Consider the following 21,578-nt stretch of genomic DNA (forward strand, 5'->3'; position numbering starts at 1 on the left):
AACCTGGCTAATGTTTCTTCAAGGATTTATACTGTATTTAAATTCTTGGTTACACAAGCTTGTTATTGTGAAACGGAACACTGTTGTAGTTTACGCTGTTGGGTACGTGTTAGCAAAGGTACGAGTTTACGTTTACGCCATTTGTTATTACCTCCCCTTTTTAAAGTTTTACAAATAAAGTCATTAAAAGTCTTTTGTTTTGGACTTTGAAAGAGAAAGTGAAACTAAAAGTTAAAGTCGTCAAAAAGCGATCTAATAACTTCCTGAACAAAGAAATATTTCCTGATGTGACCATGCAGTTCCTTATCATTTATCTTGCTTGCTTTACATATGTCAGCAGCAATGTTGTTAACAAAGGTATATATGCAACAAGAAGGGGACATTATGCACATCTTACAAAATGATCTTGTTGCACTCTACAACTGGTCATGGGATATGAAATTTAATGCCAATTAGTGTAAGCGCATCCATTGTGGAAGAAATAATATTGAAAATGTTGATAATATGAATAAAACAGATGTCACTGAAAATGAACAACGAAAGGATCTTGGACATGTTGGAATTATTTTTCAAAAGGACATTAATTTAACAGCATACATTTTTTGTATTTCAAGTGAAATTAATAAATCCAATAATAGTATTATTGGTTTAATTAACCTTTTGGCGAAGCTAGGGCCCTTGTTGACAGACTGTGCTAAAGACATATATATCCCTCATTAAAATATGATAATGTCAAAGAGAGTTTTCCAAACAACCTTCATGACCTTTGAACCTAAAGAATAGTTACAAACTTGAATACTAATATACCATATATTGTAAGATTCCTTAAATTGAAACGAAGAAAGGAATGAAGTAATAATGACAGATATGATGTCAGAAAATGAATTTTGACGACATTTCTCCCCAAAATTCTTAACAGAACTTAATACTGTGTACGCTCGATGTTCATTCTAGAAACTGTAAACAGCAAAAAAGATCAGCTTTACAAGAGAAATCATTGGCTCACCCCTTGTATATACATGTATATTGCACATTTATGACCACATTTGAAATATGTAAATGCCATATGGTACCTGCATTTAAAAAATGATATAAATTCTGTTGGAAAAGTGCAGATGAGAGCAACTTAGTTCATTCTAGATGTAAGAAATTTGTGTTACGAAAAGTATTAAAAGTACTCAAACTTCTTTCTCTTACTTACAGAAGGCGTCATGGTGATATGATACAAACTTTCAAAATTTAAGGATTCAGGGTTCAAAATTAATGCAGGACCGATAGCCAGAGACTAGAAGAATTGCACTCGGTTTAGGCTTAGTTGTTTCATCATAGACCGTGTGTCTAGTCAATTTACGATTATCAATTTCTGGAAATTCTGTTCCACACGGTGTTCTATCTTTATATAAAATTTCCTGGTCTTATCAATGTTTTATATAATATTATCTTTTCTTTTAAATATTAAAGAGCTTATTTAACTATGATCAAGTTCAAGGTTACTTATTAGTTTAATAATGCTCTATTAACAGGTGGAAACCCAGTTGAAATTAAACAAAAGAAATGGAACTCTTTGTTAGAGAAGGGAAAAAAGGCCAAGTTGGTAAATTTGAACTGTTTACATCTGTTTCTATGGGCTCTAAAAGTTTAATGAATGTGCCTAATTTAGGATTTTATGCATCTTATGTATGTGTTTGTACTTGAATTATGGCATGGAGCTTCGAGATATTTGTAAACTTTTAAATTATAGACAAATTTTCACAAAACAGTTGATTGTGGTAGGTGCAAATACATGTGGATCTTTTTTGTGCATAAGCATAAATTCCGCCGAAAAAAATTACAAAGAAAGATAATAGATTGATCTTTTTAAAGCATTGATTTGCATTTCTGCCCCCGGTGACAATTTTTTGGGAAAAAATCCCCAAAATGGGCAATAATTTCATCGAAAAGTGAAAGTCATGTACACCTTTTTTATGTTCAGGGGTGTTTGAGTTGACTATTCTGTCTTGAAAATGCATAAAAGAAAAATATTTGATACATCATCTCACTTCAGATTCTATTATTTTTATATATTTAGGCTTTAGGTTGATATAATAACATTAAAAATTTACAGTACTAAAAAATGAAATATATGGGTCAAGTGAAATACCTTTCTAATGAGTCATAACAACAGAGTAGGTGTGTTCGAATAACAAATTTTTACCAAAAGTACTTAACGACAGTCTTTTTAAGTGGATCTTAAAAATGCATAACTTCAAAAAAACTTCATTTTTTGTGTGTGTTATCTAGGGTATTTAGTCTTCAACCTCTGAAAATTTTTAGTCTGCCCTTCCACGAAATATTTAATTAGAATTTTTAAAAATATTTTTGAACTTTCGAAAATTCCCCCTGACAACTGATCAGACAATAGTTTTAAGTTGACCAAATGCATAAAAGTACATTAAATGATGCTCAATAGTTAGTAGATACATTTGTCTTTTAAAATACAACTGGCATATAAGGAATGTGATGCTATGTGAAAAAATTTATCGGTTTTCAAGAGCTAAATTGACAGCGTGTCATCACTACAATGGCATCCATTTTTACGATTATAAAAATTAGATGGCGTAATGGGGAGATAATTTTGACGAAGTAGAATCCTGACTGTTATGTGCTGTTGAATGAGCCTATGATTATGATGATAATTTTGACATATTAAACTTCAAAGTCAATGCTCTACCAGTCAATGTTTTAATACATCTGTTGAAACTATTTAGAAAACATTGAGTTTGTATTTGATGGTAAAATATAAACAAATAAATGAAATAATAGGTACATGTATGGTAATTGGTGCTGTCCCTTCACCGGAAATCTGTTACATACTTATGCCTGAAATAATTAATCAAATAGTTTCTGGATTTCAACATGCATAAATGTGTAAATTGCATGGGTGATTTAAAATAACAAAAAAGAAAAACAATCAATAAAATATAATTATTTTGACAATTTTCTTTTTATTTATTTTCTTGACCCCAAAAATAGGCTTTTATGAGACATCATTTTAACATTTAAAATATATACTCCGATTGGAGGATTTTGCATGTAATTATGAAAAATTTTCGGGGGGGGGGGGGGGGACATGCTCCCAAACCCCCCTTGCAGGTTCAGGTAGCTTCTAGACCCTCATCGGTGATTTAGGGCTAGGCTTTCTTCGTCAGGGCTAGACTAAATATTATTACTCTAGCCCTGTGGTCTAAACTACATTTTAAACTATTTCTAGCCCTGAGGATTTGAAGAAATATGTTTATTATGTTTTTTTTTTACTGTTTTCAGGACAAATACCCTTGGGCATAATTTTCAAGCATAAATGTAAGATCATTTTGTTACAATTTTCACAACACACTATACATGATTGGGATATTCTACCAGTTGATGTAATTGCTTCAAAAACTATTGAAGCATTTCAAATGAATAGACGGCCATTCTTGGGAGGCAGTTCTGCCTAATCTGTTACTGTTAATATTAACATTAATGTTGTAATATTTTTTCCAAAGTCTAGGACATCATATCTATAACTCCATGTCCTTCAAGATTATATTCCCATGATGCACTAAAAAAACCCACTTAACTTACTTTTCCATATTCATTATTTGTCCAGAGTTTTGAAATATTTGCAACTAGACAAAAAAAAATCACTTTTTGTTTTGGCTTTTCTGCAGAATTATACATACCTTTTATTTCAGGGTACTTTTGGCAAGTGACAGATTTCCATTATGATGCCAACTACAGTACAAATGGAGATCCAAATACAATGTGCCATTCTGACGGAGGAAAAAGTCATAGCAACAGTATCTATGGAAACTATCTCTGTGATTCACCAATGAAACTCATCATTTCAGCTATAAATGCAATGCAGAAAATTCATCCAAATCCAGATTTTATTTTTTGGACTGGGTAGGTTAATTTAAGTTTAAATAAAAGATGTCATAGACATTTACAATATTTTGCATACAATTAAGCTAAAACGCATCCAAAATTATTTTAACAATTCAGAGTTATACATGGCACTATAATGATTCCTTTTTATTTTCACTCAAAATTTAACTTCCAATAATTTTTACATAAAAAAGTAAAATGAAATAGTTATTTTATAGAATTTATATGGTGATTACCTCCCCTTCTTTTGATGTGTTTGAGCTTTTGATTTTGCCATTTGATAAGGGACTTTCTGTTTGGAATTTTCCTTTGAGTTCAGTATTTTTGTTATTTTACTTTTTCCTTATCATTGTCATGATTCTGTGACTTTGTAGGTATTACATTGTTGATTTTTTTTGTCTTGCCTGGGACGAATCTTGCAGAATTTGAGAAAGCGACCATGATGCTAATTTGGCATATTGGCATTAGCTCATTGTATAAAGCTTCATACTTTAGAAGCAAGACCTGGATACTTAATTATCATATATATACAGATGCCTTATGTTCTGAATATGTTGTTTGGCATATGTCTGTTTTCCATTGAACCTAATTTCATAGTTCAAATACTACTGAAAAAAACTGTATACTAGTAGATAAAAGAAAAAAAAAAGAAATAACAGTTAATACCAATAAATATGTATGAAATACAGACTTATATTTCATTTAATATATTGATCTTCTTAAATTTTGAGATATAATTGTTTCCAAAAGTGAAATGTTTTATAAAATTTATTTTTGAAATTATAATTTAATTAAAGTGACAGTGTTCCTCATGTCAATGACAGTGAACTTAATCAGGTTAAAGTATACTACAACATTGGCAATGTGACTGAACAGCTGCTGAAGGTATTCCCAAACACATCTATATACCCAGTTTTAGGCAACCATGATGAGTACCCAAAAGATGCCTTTCCACCTGGTGCTACGTCTTACTACTCAGATATTCTGTCTGTAAGTCAGTGGTCAAAGCTACTTGGAGAGAATGAGTCAACATTATTTAAAACAGGTAAATAGTAGACAGTGAAATAAGAAAAAAGAGGATTTCAAGGGGATAGTAAAACGTTGTATGTGGTAGGAGGATAGACATTGCAAAAATATGGTAGAATTCTTCAATACTTTGAAAAAATGATATGAATATAATGGAAAAGGAAGAGTTTGGTGACACTATCAATTCATGACACAAAATCACTACATGCACATGGAAAAATGAAAAACGAAGGACCAATGCTTTTATTGCTGATCTTTAACTCTATATAGTCTTATCATTTCAGCACAGAAACATCTTGATGTCATAACTGGAATAGTTGATAAAATGGTTATTTTATACTTTATTTTTGTTTAAATTGATTACCTCTACAAAGGTGTTTCACTCACATCAACATCGTTATACATGTACAGGAAACTTGCAAAAATAATCTGTTGAGGAAAGGTTTTTGCTCATCATGATCATAATATGTAAATATAAATGAGAAGTTCTGAAATGAGTTAACTTCAGCAGTTTTCACCTGACATGCAAGAAGTCTGTAGGCCTTAAGCAACTATGCAATACAAACATCAGAGGTATTATTACTGATATTCGACTTACTCTGAATAACTGGAGGATATTACTCAATAGATTTATGATATAAGTAGTTTGTGATACATACTTTGTACATTCAAATTCAAGTTGTCCAAAAAGATGTATTCTCCTTTTTGTTTGAGGGTGTTCTGGTTAAGTTAAAACACCACATTTATTTAAATTTGTGTGATACATTAGAATTGCTGTCCTTATCATATATGAAATATATATATACTTATGATTCTAAAACTCAAATATATCATTTAAATTGCTTTTGTCATTTCTTTACTTACAGGTGGATACTATAGCAGTTTGATAAATTCAAATTTATTAGTCCTTGGACTTAACACCAACTTGTACTATGGCTTTAATCCACTGACTCAAAATAGTACTGATCCTTCTGGTCAGTTAAAATGGTTAGAGAAACAGTTAAAACAAGCTCAGACCAGTCAAAAAAAGGTAAAATTACACATCTGTTAAGTTCTTGAAGTAGAATTCGTGTTATGACCTACTTACATTTTAGGCATTATTATACTCCTGCTGTCTAAAGAGGGTGCTCTTCTGTTCCTTTTTTGTATGTACAACAGCTCCTGAACTGCTTTGCAGAATTTAAGAAATATTCACAGAATCTTACTCAATAATGTACTTTTGCACCTCTTATTTCCATTTCTTCACCTGACTGATTATTGAGGTTTACTTTGGAATGACATGGAGTTTGTCATATCTGGACTCTTTAGTACCCATTTGTGTCTGCTTCTCCCCCTAAATCCCTTATTACAATTTATTTAAATTTCTCACAATCCTAACCATATATTGCTCTTGTATACTTCTCATTTTTTTGTTCAGGATATTCCGATAATTTCCGCAGTTTCTTACAACAAATTATAAATTATGTGCACACTACAGTATACACTTTATCCCCCTTCCCCTAATCCACTAATCATGCTAATCAGAATTTAAGGAAATTTCCACAGAATCTTCCCCATATAATGTTATTGTGCACCTCCTATTATGTGTTTGGTCTCAATTATTTTTAGGGGTTTCCTTTACCAAAAGCATGGACTTTGCAACGGGCAGGGGTATAATTTTGTGAGCTTTGCTTGTAGTCCCTCTATATTATTATTAGGCAGGTTAAAGTTCAAAATTTTGCTGAGATTCATTAGCTCTCTTGAATGTTTGTACATTGTACATGTATATACAATGAAGAAGAGCTCCTAACTTTGTGTACACATTTCAAGAATTGTTTTCAGAATTTTTAGGAAGTAAAAAAGTTTTCAGCAGCCTTCTTGATGGAAGGAACCCAATTTTTTTAAAGGCCTTGTTTGTAGCATATATCAACTAGAAGACTATGAAGTTTTCATAGTTTTGCTAATTTGTAGGAATATCACCTTTCTCTATTATCATTCAAATAGATTCTTCGTAAAGCATATTAAATACTAGAGTCATTACAATTTATATAGCCTTTCATTAATATTACAACCCAGCTATTTGATTTAGTATCATTATATTTAGTATCAAGCAATCATTTTAAATGTCATAAAAAAAGAAAATATGTGAAATTAGCTTATCTTGTTTAGATGATAAAATGAAAACATCCTATTAATGGTATTAGGTGATATTTGTTAAGTAAACAGATCTGTTTTACTATTTTATCTGTTTGATTTAACTGGTTCATGATTTTATTATATGTTTATGTCACGAATATTTACAAAGAAGGTTTTGAAAGAGGAATTTATAATTTTTTGCCTCATTAAATAGACTTAAAAATAATAAAATAGTTTATGATGTTGAAAAATAGCAATTACATTTACTGTTGTTTTGAAGTGCTTTTGTGTCATTTGCATAAGATAATGAAATATAAGTATTCTGAAAATGTATTATGAATCCACAATTAAAATAAAATTGTGCTTTTTTGTTTTAACAATTCAAAAATTAAGTTTAATAATCCATTTTTCAAGTCATTCACACCAAACCATTTAATCTGCTTCTAAATTATCTTGACTGTAGGTCCAAATACTTCCATACGTCTTTTATTTTCATCAGCTTTAGAATATCATTAGAAATAACCAAGGATTTATATATAAATCCTTGAGATAACCCATAAAATTAAAATGTTACATCATACATCTCCTTTTCTTCCTACCAATGTTTGTCAATTTGTGGGTGCAAACTTCATAGGACAGTATGTTGATACCCAAATTATTTATTTTTTCTATTTTATTTAAGTTCGACCAGTTTGTTTCAGTCATTATTGGTTTATTTCAGGTGATTATAATATCTCACATTCCACCAGGTTTGTTTGAGTTGTCATCAGGATTAATGTGGTTCAGTAATAATTTCAATGAGAAATATGTCCACTTAGTATCCCAGTACAGTGGGATTATATCAGCACAGATTTATGGACATGAACATACAGATAGTTTTAGAATCCTTAAAGACAGTAGTGGTAAAGTTACATCTTCTTAAAGCCTTAAGATTTAGATTTGTCTTGTCATTTTTTCACTTTTAGCTTTAAATCACTCTATGTTTAGAAAAGTTGTCGACTAATTAAGCAGAGAATACCAAAGATCAGCCATCAAATGTCACTCGGTTTCATAGAAAATAAAAGACAAAAAAAGAACAACCACTGACACTGCACCTTATTGGGACAGGTAAATTTACATTTGACATAGTTTAAACTTCTTTTTTTTTAGTACTAAACAATTCCCCCTTTTTAGCTCACCTGGGTGTGAAGGGCCCCATGTGAGCTTATGCCATCACTTGGCATCTGTCGTCGTTCGTCGTCTGTCATGGTCGTCGTAAACTATTTCAAGAATCTTCTCCTCTGAAACTACTGGGCCAAATACTTTCAAACTTTAAATGCAGTTTTTGGCTTATATCTCAAAAACTAAAGTATTTAGAGCAAATCTGACTGGGGTAAAAATGTTCTATAGGTCAAGATCTATCAGCCCTGAAATTTTCAGACGTACTGAACAACCCAGTTGTTGTTGGGTTGCTGCCACTAAATTGGTAATTTTAAGGAAATTTTGCAGTTTTTTTATGACCGCATAAATTTAAAATTTTTTTGTCGTATATTGGTATCACGTTGTCGTCGTCAGCATCGTCCGAAGACAGATGGTTTCTGGATGATAACTTTAGTATAAGTAAATAGAAATCAATAAAATTTTAACACAAGGTTTATAACCACTAAAGGAAGGTTGGGATTGATTTTGGGGGTTATGGTCCCAACTGTTTAGGAATTAGGGCCCAAATAAGCATTTTTGTAGTTTCCAGACAATAACTTGTGTTAAAGTATATGAATCTCTCTGAAATTTTCTCCACAAGTTTCCATACTACAAAGGGATGGTTAGGATTGACTTTAGGGGGTTATGGCTCAAACCATTTAGGAATTAGGGGCAAAAAAAGGGGAAAAACAAGGGTTTTTCTGGTTAAAGGACAATTGAGACAATTTAAAAGCAGTGTAAGGGAGGTAATCCAAATCCAAATCAAAATCAATTTAAATAACAATGTTTGATTAGACTGCTTGTAAATTATGTATTAAGAAATGATGATTGTCTGAGATACTGACCATAACTTGAGGGAAAGAATTATTTTTTGGAATAAGGGAAAGGGAGGAGGTGAAAAAAATTGGAGGGGGACAATCTTTCTCATTTCAGATTTCAGAAATTAAAAGAAAATTTCTTCAAATATTTTTTTTTTGGGGTTTAACATTCAACAGCATAGTGTATTGCACAAACCCATATAAACGGGGTAAAAAATTTTTTGGGGGGGGGGGGGGGTCAATTCGCATAGTGTATTGCACAAAAGCAAACAATTGAATATAAATTCTAATCATATAACCAATTTGAAGTTCTTTGACTACAGTTATTCTGTGTCAGAAACCTATTATGTGTCAAAAATTTAATTACAATCCAAATTCAGACCTGTTTCAAGCATGAATGTTGTGTCCATTTTGGCCCCAACTTTTCAGGGTTGGACATCTGCGGTCGTATACAGCTGCGCTCAGCGAAGCAATTTATTGGTTATTATCTTGAATATTATTGAACTGTAAACTGCAAAAATGTTCAGCAAAGTAAGATCTACAAAAAAGTTAATATGACCAAAATTGTCAATTGACCCCTTAAGGAGTTATTGCCCTTTAAAGACAATTTTACACAATTTGTTCATCATGTTTGCTAACATTTAAAAATCTTCTCCTCTGAAACTACTGGGCCCAATACTTCTAAACTTTAACTGAATGTTCCTTAGGGTTTACTGGTTTATAAATTGTATCCAATGTTTTGATCCATTAACAAACATGGCTGCTATGGCTAAAAATAGAACATATCCGTCAAATGCAGTTTTTGGCTTTTATCTCAAAAACTATAGCAGTTCGAGCAAAAGTGACATGGACTTAAAGTGATGAATAAGTCAAGATCTATCTACCATGAACTTTTCAGACCAATTGGACCACCCATTGTAGGGATACTGTCCGAAATAGTTTATTTTTATGAAATTTTACTGTTTTTTTGTTATTATCTTTAATATTATAATAGATAAAGAGAAAGTGTAAATGGCAAAAATGTTCAGCTAAGTAGGATCTACAAATAAGTCAAATGATCAAAATAGTCAATTGACTCCTTAAGGAGTTATTGCCCTTGAAACGTTTATTTTTTACATTTTTTCGTGCAAGTCTATTACTTTTTCAAAAATTTTCTTCTCTGAAACTACTTGGCCAGTTTATAAATTGTATCTGTAGTTTTGATCCATCAACAAACATGGCCATCATGGCTAAAAATAGAGCAAAGAGACAAAAGCAGTTTTTGGCTTATATCTCAAAAACTACAGCAGCTAGAGCAAAAGTGAAATGGAGATAAAGTGATAAATGGGTCATGATCTATCTGTTATGAAATTTTCAGACAAATTCGACAACCCATTGTTGGGTTACTGTTGGAAATAGTTTATTTTTATTAAATTTTACTGTTTAAGTTTAAATTTATTTTCTTTAATATTATAATAGATAGAGAGAAAGTATAAATGGCAGTAAATGTTCATCTAAGTAAGATCTACAAATAAGTCAACATGATCAAAATAGTCAATTGACCCTTTAAAGAGTTATTGCCCTTAAAACGTTTTTTGTGATACATTTTTTGTGAAAGTCTAATTACTTTTTCAAAAATCTTCTTTTCTGAAACTACTTGGCAAAATACTTAAAAACTTTAATTGAATGTCCTTAGGTTATCTAGTTTATAGATTGTATTCGGGGATTTGATCCATTTAAAAACATGGCGGCAGTTTCTAAAAATAGAACATGGGGTCAAATGAACTTTTTGGCTTTCATCTCAAAAACTAAAGCAGTAAGAGCAAAACTGACATAGGTGAAAGTGTGAAACAGGTTTAGATCTACCTGTCAAGTAATCTTTAGACCAATAGGACAACTTATTATTGGGTTACTGTCCAGGAATAGTTAATTTTTAGGAAATTTTACAGTTTTGGGTTATGTATCATCTTTAATATTTTTATAGAAAGAGAGAAAGTGTAAATGACAAAATTGTTCAGCAAAGTAAGATCTACAAATAAGTCAAATGCCTGAAACTGAAATTACAGGTGAGCGATACCAGGCTCTCATGAGCCTCTTGTTCATATATGTATTGTTTCACATAACTTTATAAAAAAAAGTATAGCAAATCTGTGCAACACCTTGAAAATCACCACAATGATGTCAATTATGAAAAATTCTTCCAAATAGTAAGCTGAAGAAGTCATGTATGTCAATGAAACAGCAAACCGACAATATAATAAAACCAAAGCAGAGATCTAATTTAAAAATACCTATTTATTTTCTAGGAACTCCTTCAGGAATGTTGTTTCTTAGTCCAGCAGTAACTCCATGGAAAAGTACTCTACCAGGTGTGGGTGCCAACAACCCATCAATAAGGCTTTATGAATATACAAGAGAAACTGGAGAAATACTAGACTACCACCAGTATTTCCTTAACTTGTCTGCAGTCATTACAACCAATAAAGACAACTGGACAAAGGAATATGATGCCAAGAAAGATTATGGATTAACAAGCTTAAACCCAGTGGATTACATGCAGGCAGCTCAATCATTTAGGAATAATCCACAACTTTTCAAGAAGTACCTCCAGTATAATTCAGTCAGCCAGAATATGAATCCTGACTGCAATGACACATGCAAGAGAGTCCATGTTTGTTCTATAACAGAACTGAGGATAAGTGACTTCAATGATTGTTTAAATAAACCAGAACCATCTTTTCATCCACAACCACATTCCCATCCCCATACTACCCCACAACCTAAAAGACATGTGCCCCGTTATATGGTTATTGTTATTTGCACACTTGCAGGGACTGTCTTTGTATTGGCAGTTATTGTTGCCATTATCTGTATTAAAAAACATACTGTTTTTATTCCTCATCAATATTCAAGATTTTCATCACCAGTTGGCAAAGGTCCAATAAATTGAAAAAACCCACCTTTTTACCTTTTATAGAGTGATTATAAAGTTGTGAATTTATGATTAACCCAATTCATGTATATGTATTGGGCATATTTTAAATACTGCCAAAAGATCAAATGGTGCTCTATTATTTTTTTTATTTTGCAATGTCAAAGATGATGTGATTAAAAATGTGAAGAACTAGTAAAACAAACTTAATTAAGTTTTTTTAGTTTTTATTATGACAGCTCATTCAAGTACATTAGATTGCTGTGTTTATTTGTGATTGTTGAACAACCAACACAAATGTGAGATTAATTATTGGGATTTCAGAAAATGCTATAGAAAAATAAAATGGAAGTTTATATTTTTACGAAGTCTATCCCATCGAATTTTTGCAATACTGTAAATTCAGAAATTATTGCGTGCATTTATTATTGGGATTTTTGAAGGATGGACAAAAATGTGGGATTAATTATTGCGATTTCAGGAAAATCTGCATACAGATTAATGTATCAGATATCAAAATACAAGTTTTTTTTTATTGCAAAACTCACCCAGTTTCATTATTCGCATTAATGAAAACCACGCAATAATATCTGAATTTACAGTAATAATACTAAGTCTTAGAGCTTTTTGGTTTGCTTGTTTTTAACCATTTATTTTGTGTACATTATATTTACAATATTTATTCTATATTTTATGAATTGCTAAAGAAATGTCATGTTAATTGAAGGAAGACATCAAAATTTTAAATTCCTAAAAATCTACTTGAGCCTTTTAAAGAAATTCATTCAATAGGAAAAAAGTATAAAAAATCTCTACTGATAATGGTAAAAAAAATAAATCTTAAAGATATGGAAATTGTCTTGATATACATGTCATACATAAGTATGACTGAATGGTGTCAAAACCAACAATACACTTAACATGTGACAATTATTTCAATGGTGAGGTATTGTAGCTTTGAGCTCGATGAATAGTAAATGGGGAATATCAAATGCTTGTAAGATTTTGCATACAATTTTGACATGACATGTGTAACTTATACTGAAAATGAAAAAAATATAGTTCAGTTTACTGTTTTACCTGATAAAATATGTTTAAGTGAAAATCCTTTAAAAAGATATACATTTGCATAGAATACATTTAAAATATTTGGAAACCACATCAAACTTACTTCAAAAACTCTTTACTAAAAACCTAGAACATAGATTTTTCTAAAGAAAAGTGGTATGTAGTTGCCAGGTAAATATTTGTTTTAATGATGCAGGATAATCAAGTTTAACATGCCGATAGTGTATGCAAAATCATATAGAAATCTGTCACAAGACCTCTTTATTGTAACTTGACCTTATTGTCCTTATATACATTTAAATTGATTTCAATAACAAAAAATATTAAAATGCATTCTTTAAATATAAAAGTTAACAAAATCTGGATTGAATACCATAACTTAGTGTCTGGTTTACTGTGAATGTTGAAAGTCACAACATTCATAAATGGGCAGGCAGTCTTAAAATAATATTTATATTTACATGTTATGACTTATGTGGAAACTTATTTATTGTAAAATATATGTGTCCATTCAAGATTGCAGTGTTAATCATATTTTAGAATTTTATTTTAAATTAAGAAGCTTTGGATATAATTATTGAAAATCACATTTTAACTGCAAAGAAATGTCTTGAAATTCCAGATTTGATTTTTTTAAATCAGTATAACATTTTTTTATATTTATCACAAATTTATATACTCTAGTCTATAACATTATATTATGCACTGTGCAAATGAAGCACTTCTTGCTTATATATATATCTTTATTCTGATAAAGCCAATGCATGACATCAGTACAGAGATAACAACAAAACTATTTACAATATATACAAAACAAGGGAGAGAGGTTAAAAGAAGTCACTAGCCAGGAGGACAAACACAAGTATTAATATTTTATATAAATGAACAAATCTTCTTCAGGACTGGATTCTGTGTACTCAACACAAGTTCAGAGAATTTAACTGTGTTATGTCTTGGTACTAAATGCTAAAATGTTATTGTCACTTGTTTTCATTTTGTATAAATTAAAAAAAAAAACAGCATTCATTTTTTATTTTTACAGGTCTTGGAAAAAATATATATGATATTAAAATACATTTTGAATCTGAAAGTAAAACTTTAAACACAAAAAACTTCGGCATGAATTGTCTAGTTAGATGAAAACAGTATCATTCCAAATGAAATCAATTATACCTCATTTAGCTGAAATTTGCATTATAAATAAAAATGCTTGATTTCAAAATAGATAACTTGTAAAATATTTATCAAACAATAATTATTATGCATGCATATCATAGGATGATAATTTATTGTAACATATTTCTATCATTTATTCATATTTACAATAAATATAATGTCAATTACTTTTTCATCTTAAAAGAATATGTATTTTTTATAACATAACTGTTTACACAAAGTATATGAACAATGTATAATATAGTGGTGATTTATTAGGTGGGTGGAGCTATTAATTATATCATCATCGGTTGTTTTTATACAAATAGGTTGCAGAGGCAGATATTTTTTTTGGGGGGCAGGCCTCTTTATGGAGCTTCATATATGATAAATGCATAGACTTTTTACAAGAAATTTAGGATCACTTCAAACATTTGCTTGCCAGGCCCCCCTTTTCAAAATCCTGGATCTCCACCTGGTTTTTTTTTTTTACAAATTGAAAGCATATGGTATATAAATGTCACATAGTTGAGAGGGTGAAAGAGCAGATTATTACCCAGAGAAAACATTGTCAACCAAGTCGAAGCCATAGTTGAAAATGTTTTTTTAAGGGTAACAATCTGCTCTATCACCCTCTCCGCTATTTGTTATCTAATTTATTATACTGAATGTTCTGTTATTATTATCTTTAAAATTTTAGATCTAAAGAAATAAACTATGATGTCATGTACATAACAACCATCCATATTTAATCAAGCTCACAACACACAGCTCACAAGTGTCTCTGTTAAGGGTATTAATGTAAAAGCAAAAACTATTTCAATAGTGGCAAGGGGCTTCGTTAGATGTATGCATAAATGTTTTTATAGATCAGCAGTATTTCTCTAATCATCTGTTATTTGACAGTAGTGTGAAGCTCAAGAAGGATTATTTTTTATCGTGTAAAAACATTTTCTTTCCAAATCATCACTGAGAGGTTTTGAAGAGTAAAGAAAATATTTAATTTCATTTGAAAAGTTCTTGTGATGAAAAAATGTATTGATTACCTGTAATTGTATCCTTTTTATACTTCCGTTTACGGGATGTATTATGGTATACCGTTGTCCGTCGTCCATTGTCAACATGTCGGACATTAACTCAAAAATGCTTTAACCAATTTGCATAAAACTTTGGTGAATTGTCTATATCTATTTACGTGAGCTCCCTTTCGTTTTTTATAAATTTCAGATTTTACTTTTCTGAGTTGTGAGGTTTTATTCATTAAAAAAGGGGGATTTTCCAGTTTTCGGACAATAACTCCAAAATGCTTTCACCAATTTGCAAGAAATTTTGGTGAATTGTTTATATCTATTGACATGAGCTCCTTTTCCATTTTCATAAACTTTAGAAATTACATTTCTGAGTTATGGGGTTTTATTCATTAAAAAAAAGGGCCAGTTTACAGTTTTCGGACAATAACTCCAAAATGCATTTAGCAGTTCTCATGAAACTTTGGTGAATTGTTTATATCTATTGATGTAAGCTCCCTTTCGAATTTTATAAATTTCAGATTTTACGTTTCCGAGTTATGGTGTTTTATTCATAAAAAAAGGGGGGATTTTCCAGTTTTCGGACAATACCTCAAAAATGCTTTCAGCAGTTCTCATGAAACTTTGGTGAATTATTTAAATCTATTGACAAAAGCTCCCTTTTGATTTTCATAAATTTCTGATATGACGTTGAGAAGTGATTGAACTTTATTCTTTGAAAATGCTACGGGCATATCATGCGCTCATGGTGCAGCTGTTTATTATAATTTGAATAATGCATATATATACATCTGGTTAAATTTTTTTCTTCTCAAACATAGCTGTTGACTAATTTTAACACTTTATATAACAATTGTCATTAATATGATACTGGTTTAGAAATGTTAGCTACTACTTCACAAACAAGGAGAGTATACTTAAAACTAATACATTACAGAATCATCCTCCAGGAGGAACTTGAATATGAAATATTAATCAATTTTTTAAGTTTTATTAATTTACCAAAGTTTTTTGAAAATTTTTGTATTCTGGTGATAATATAAGAAATAGACTGTTTGAGGTGCATTTTACCTTGTAAATGTAAAAATGGCCCACCGTTTTTTGTTAAATACTGTAATGTCTATATTATGTATTGTAATGATTATTTGTGATGAGATTATCATATTTATTTAATAAAATTAAATCATTAGATTTATCAAAGCACTTTTTAGCAACAATTGATTCAGTTAGCATAAAGTTCAGGTGTTGCCAAAAATCAAATGTTAACAGACTATAGATCAGATGGTTACTTCCAGTGTAAATTTCTCTTAGTTTTAGGAATGCTATCATCACAGTTGACCGTTTTGGAATATCTGTATCACAGATAACTATGGATATGTTCCACTTGTGGTAGCTACATTCAAATGGAACTACCAGTATAGAAAAGCTATTAAAAACTGTTAACAATATGACTTCAGGGTTTGGAATCCCTCTGAAATGAAGAGCATATAAATTGATACCAAATTGCTACACAATAGTGAAATGTCCCCATCATCTGTAAATGTTAAATTAAATTGTGTGTATAGTGCAGTGTTGTACAAAACATATTGAGAGGAGTTGCTTCCACAAGGGTCATTGTCATGGACAGATGGACATACATACACAACCGGAGACAAGGTGATCACTAAGGCCTTCCGCCAATTAATCTGGGGGTCTTAATATTTATAGTTTTACTGTGGAATCAACACTAGATTGGTGTGATGTCTAAAGTTGAATAGTGATGTTAGTGTAATGGAGACACAGGTGTATTCAAGCTAAGGCAATACACGTATCTAAAATGTCTTATTTTAGATGGCTTGCAAAATACACGTTTAAAGTATGGTAATGTCAGGGGGAGGGTGGGACAGGCCAGCAGGGAGAAGTAGATATCCATTTTGTACAAACAACTTCTTTTACAGTTTTCAACCCAGATCTATGAAACTTCACAGAAAGATTGCACACATATTGAAGTTGTGCGACTGCTTTTTTAGAAGTGTTTGAGGAAATTTGTACCTTTTTCCAGACTTGGAAACGTAGTAATTTTTTTCAGCAAATTTTCAAGACTCTGCAAATTTTGTGTTTGTGTAATAAACTTTTCCTTCAGTTTTCAACCCATATCCTTGAGACTCCACAGCGAAATTTAAAGCCTTTTGCAGTCATTCTATTATGGAGTTGTTAAAAGATTAATCACATGTTTCACATTTCCTATAATCAATTGCTCAGATCATTTCTTCAATGCAGCATGCCCATTTGAGTCTGGTCCATTTTTATAATTGTCGAAATCACATAAATGTCCTGCTAATATGCGACAACATCTAATGGTAAAATACTTTCATGCAAAATCTAAGGTCAATATCCATATTTTTAAAGTTTTGGCGTGGGCAAGGTTGGTTGACCGTTATGGAGTAACCGTTTCACAGATGATATCGGATATGTTCCTTATGTCGTAATAACAATCCACTTCCTTTTTCACCACGAATATGACCTACCGAATTAGACTATTTACCGGATTTGTAATAACATGAGCAACACGACGGGTGCCACATGTGGAGCAAGATCTGCTTACCATTCCGGAGCACCTGAGATCACCCCCAGTTTTTGGTGGGGTGCGTGTTGCTTAGTCTTTAGTTTTCTATGTTGTGCCTTGTGTACTAGTACTTGTCTGTTTGTCTTTTTGTTTTTTGGCCATGGCGTTGTCAGTTTATTTTCGATCTATGAGTTTGACTGTCCCTCTGGTATCTTTCGCTCCTCTTTTGTATGAGAAGAAAAAAGATGAAAAGGGTTTCTGAACAAAATATCTCCCTCCATCAATGGGGACACACAATGAAAGAAAGACTTCAAATTAATACAGACCATATTTTGTGAGGCAAGAATTCATCCTGAATTTCAAATATAATGAAAACGTGCCTGTGTAAGCATCCTGCCGTTGACGGATTTATGTTAAAACACCCAGGAAAACTTTCAAAGACTAAAATGGCCAGGGTTGCACTAAATGTTTCTAGCACAATTGAGAATGGTCTATGATAACCATTCAAATATATATATAAACACAAAATATAATAAAATGGGACACAAAACTTTCAAACAAGCACATAAAGGGAGATAAACAACTTCAAAGGACATGCCATTTTTTTTGTGAAGTTTCAAGGATGAAAAAATGTCAATGTTCCCATGTCTGGAAGAATGAGAAACAAACCTTTAAACAATTCCATTCATAAAAGCGGGTGCACAACTTCAATATGTGATAAATTTACTGTCACGTTGCAAGATCCGGGTTGAAATTTATAAACAGTTGATTACACAAATTTTGAAATATTAAGAGTGTATGTTTTGCTGAAAAATCTTACAGCACCTGAGATCACCCCCAGTTTTTGGTGGGGTTCGTATTGCCTAGTCTTTAGTTTTCTATGTTGTGTCATCTGTACTATTATTTGTCTGTTTGTCTTTTTATTTTTGGCCATGGCGTTGTCAGTTTGTTTTCGATCTATGAGTTTGACTGTCCCTCTGGTATCTTTCGTCTCACTTTTACAAGTTCTCAGGATAGGTCAAACATCTTTAAAAAAAATCCATAATAGTTGGTGCTACTGCACAACTTCCATATGTGTATAATCTTCTGTGAAATAACAGGGATCTTGAATGAAAACTGTAGGAGGTTCGAGTTGATTACACACGTAGTTTTGCTGATAAATTCCTAACAATTTCATAATATAGGATGCAAAACTTCAATACATGTGCAATCGTTCTGTGGCATTTCCAGGATGTGTGTTGAAACTGTAGGAGGAGGTTCTTACACTCAATAAGTAAAGAGTTGCTATAATGAAAGCATAACTAAGTTATGAGTTCACAGAATGCATTTCTAGCTAGCAAGGCAACTTCTGTCATTTACGCTTAACTTTGTGTGGGTTGTATTTAAATAATCCTGTATATTCCTTAGTTTTCAATTGAAACTATGTTAATTGGTAGTGGCCATCCTGGTTTTAAAATTAAAAACATCCATTTGAATGAGTTGTGACCTTAATTTTTGTCCAGCCTGCGACTTTTGTCGCAAAAGCGAGACATAGCGATCCTACATTCCGTCGGCGGCGTCGTCGTCATCATCGTCAGCGGCGTCCACAAATATGCACTCTGTGGTTAAAGTTTTTTAAATTTTAATAACTTTCTTCAACTATCCTGGATTTCTACCAAACTTGGACAGAAGCTTGTTTATGATCATAAGATAATATCCAGAAGTAAAGTTTGTAAAAAAAATCCTGTTTATCCGTATTTTACTTATAAATGGACTTAGTTTTTTTACATTAATAACTTTCTTAAACTATCCTGGATTTGTACCAAACTTGGACAGAATAAAATTGAAAATGGGGAATTTGTCAAAGAGACAACAACCCGACCAAAGAGCAGACAACAGTCGAAGATCACGAATGGGTCTTCAACGCAGCGAGAAAATCCCGCACCCGGAGGTGGTCCTCAGCTGGCCCCTAAATAAAATTGTGTACTAGTTCAGTGAAAATGGACGTCACACTAAACTCCAAAACATATAAATGAACTAAAATAAAAAACATACAAGACTAACAAAGACCAGAGGCTCCTGACTTGGGACAGGCGCAAAAATGCGGCGGAGTTAAACATGTTTTGTGGGATCTCAACCCCCCCCTCCTTATACCTCTAGCCAATGTAGAATAAAGAAACACATAGCAATACGCACAGTAAAACTCAGTTTAAAAGAAGTCTGAGTCCGATGTCAGAATAGGTAACAAAAGAAACTAAGCAAAATGACAATGATACATAAATGAATAAAGGACTACTAGCAGTTACTGACATGCCAGCTCCAGACCTCAATTAAACTGATTGAAAGATTATGTCTTCATCATATGGAGCTTGTTTATGATCAAAAGCTAGTATCTAGAAGGAGATTTTGTAAAAATTTATTTCCTGTTTTTCCATGTATTACTTATAAATGGACTTAGTTTTTCTTCCAGTTAACATTACATACATTCTGCAGTTAAAGTTTTTAAAACATTTTTTAGATTCATAAACCATCCTGGATTTTTACCAAACTTGGAAAGAAGCTTCTTACAATCAAAAGATAGTATCTATAGAGGAAAATTTTTAATATTTTTTTCCCCATTTTTGTTGAGCCTGCGATATTGTCTTCCAGACAATCTATAGATGTATTCATTTTTTACAAGCATAACTTTTTTCATACATTTCAAACGTTTTATTTCATTAACTGTAAATCTATTATTTGCATTCCCCTATCACACTGAAAACAGACAACAGCAAAAGTAGGCGAGACACTGGGTTCCGCGGAACCCTTACGAATTTTTAGTATAAGAAAACTTTTTAGTCAGGTAAATTTTGTTTTAGAGATTTAGACTAGAGTCTGCTGGCGATTTATCTTTAATGATGGAAAATAGGTATTGACTTTGATCTAATGACAAATAAATCTGTAAGGGTCTTCATTTTTTCCATTGGTATTCTCGGGCTACGTTTGGTGAATGTTGGACATATTATTTCAAAAGATATAAACCAGAATAAAAAAAATGACCCGAATTTCAGTTTGAGGTACTGTGTTGATTATCGTTCACTAAACAAATTGACTATAAAAGACGCTTTTCCCATTCCAAACATTGAATCTTGCTCAGATTCACGTGGTGGAAATGTATATTAGTCATCATTGGACATGACCGTATGATAATGGCAGCTATAAAATGACGAAAGGGAGACACAAGACAGCTTTCATTAAAAAGTACGACCAGGCTGAAAAAAATAGAATTCGCTTTTGGTCTGCGTAAAATTCCTGCTACATTAAGTAGTGTGATACATCTTGTTTTGCAATTACTAACATGGACGGAGTGCCTGGCCTATCTTGATGACGTTTTAGTACTAGGTGGGGGAGTTTTAACAACGATTTGGAAAACTTAAAGCATGTATCAGACAGATTTTGGAAGTACAACTTGAAACTGAAGCCAGAAGAGCGTAGTCTTTTTCAGCTAGAAGTTAAATTCCGTGAAAAGATGTTTAGTACCGAAAGGGTTAAAGTAAATTCTGAAATCCAAAGAGTACGAAACACGTAGAGTCCTTCCATGTTTCACGAATTACACACGGGATCACATACCGACATAGCATTACCTCTCCATCAGATTGCAAGACTGAAAGAACTTTGTATTTGGCAATAACAACACTAACGAGCATTTAATACTTTGGAGAAGAGTTTAGTTGATGCGGTCATATTACACTATCCTAGGTCACATGGTACGTATACATATGATACAGACGTTTCTGGTGACACCATAGGATCTGAACTTAGTAAAGTGCAAGATGGAGAAGAGAAAACACTTAGATTTGCAAGTAAGG

At 31.8% G+C, this 21,578-nt stretch overlaps 1 protein-coding gene across 1 annotated transcript; it reads left to right on the forward strand.

Moving 5' to 3' along the window:
* The first annotated feature begins 210 nt into the window (after positions 1-210).
* Positions 211-16,406, forward strand: LOC127732021 (acid sphingomyelinase-like phosphodiesterase 3b). The gene is made up of 6 exons (XM_052241085.1): positions 211-357; positions 3,714-3,924; positions 4,704-4,951; positions 5,799-5,962; positions 7,769-7,949; positions 11,330-16,406. Exons 1-6 carry the CDS (start codon positions 294-296, stop codon positions 11,971-11,973), a joined length of 1,512 nt encoding a protein of 503 aa, XP_052097045.1. The 5' UTR covers positions 211-293; the 3' UTR covers positions 11,974-16,406.
* The last annotated feature ends 5,172 nt before the right edge of the window (positions 16,407-21,578 follow it).

Source organism: Mytilus californianus, unplaced genomic scaffold (genome assembly GCF_021869535.1).
Source record: "Mytilus californianus isolate M0D057914Y unplaced genomic scaffold, xbMytCali1.0.p SCAF_1, whole genome shotgun sequence".
Taxonomy (NCBI): domain Eukaryota; kingdom Metazoa; phylum Mollusca; class Bivalvia; order Mytilida; family Mytilidae; genus Mytilus; species Mytilus californianus.

Coding starts and splice junctions, on each gene's coding strand:
- LOC127732021 (XM_052241085.1), top strand. CDS start 294: ATGCAGTTCCTTATCATTTATCTTGCTTGCTTTACATATGTCAGCAGC. Junction 3,925..4,703: donor GATTTTATTTTTTGGACTGG/GTAGGTTAATTT, acceptor ATTTAATTAAAG/TGACAGTGTTCCTCATGTCA. Junction 7,950..11,329: donor AATCCTTAAAGACAGTAGTG/GTAAAGTTACAT, acceptor TTTATTTTCTAG/GAACTCCTTCAGGAATGTTG.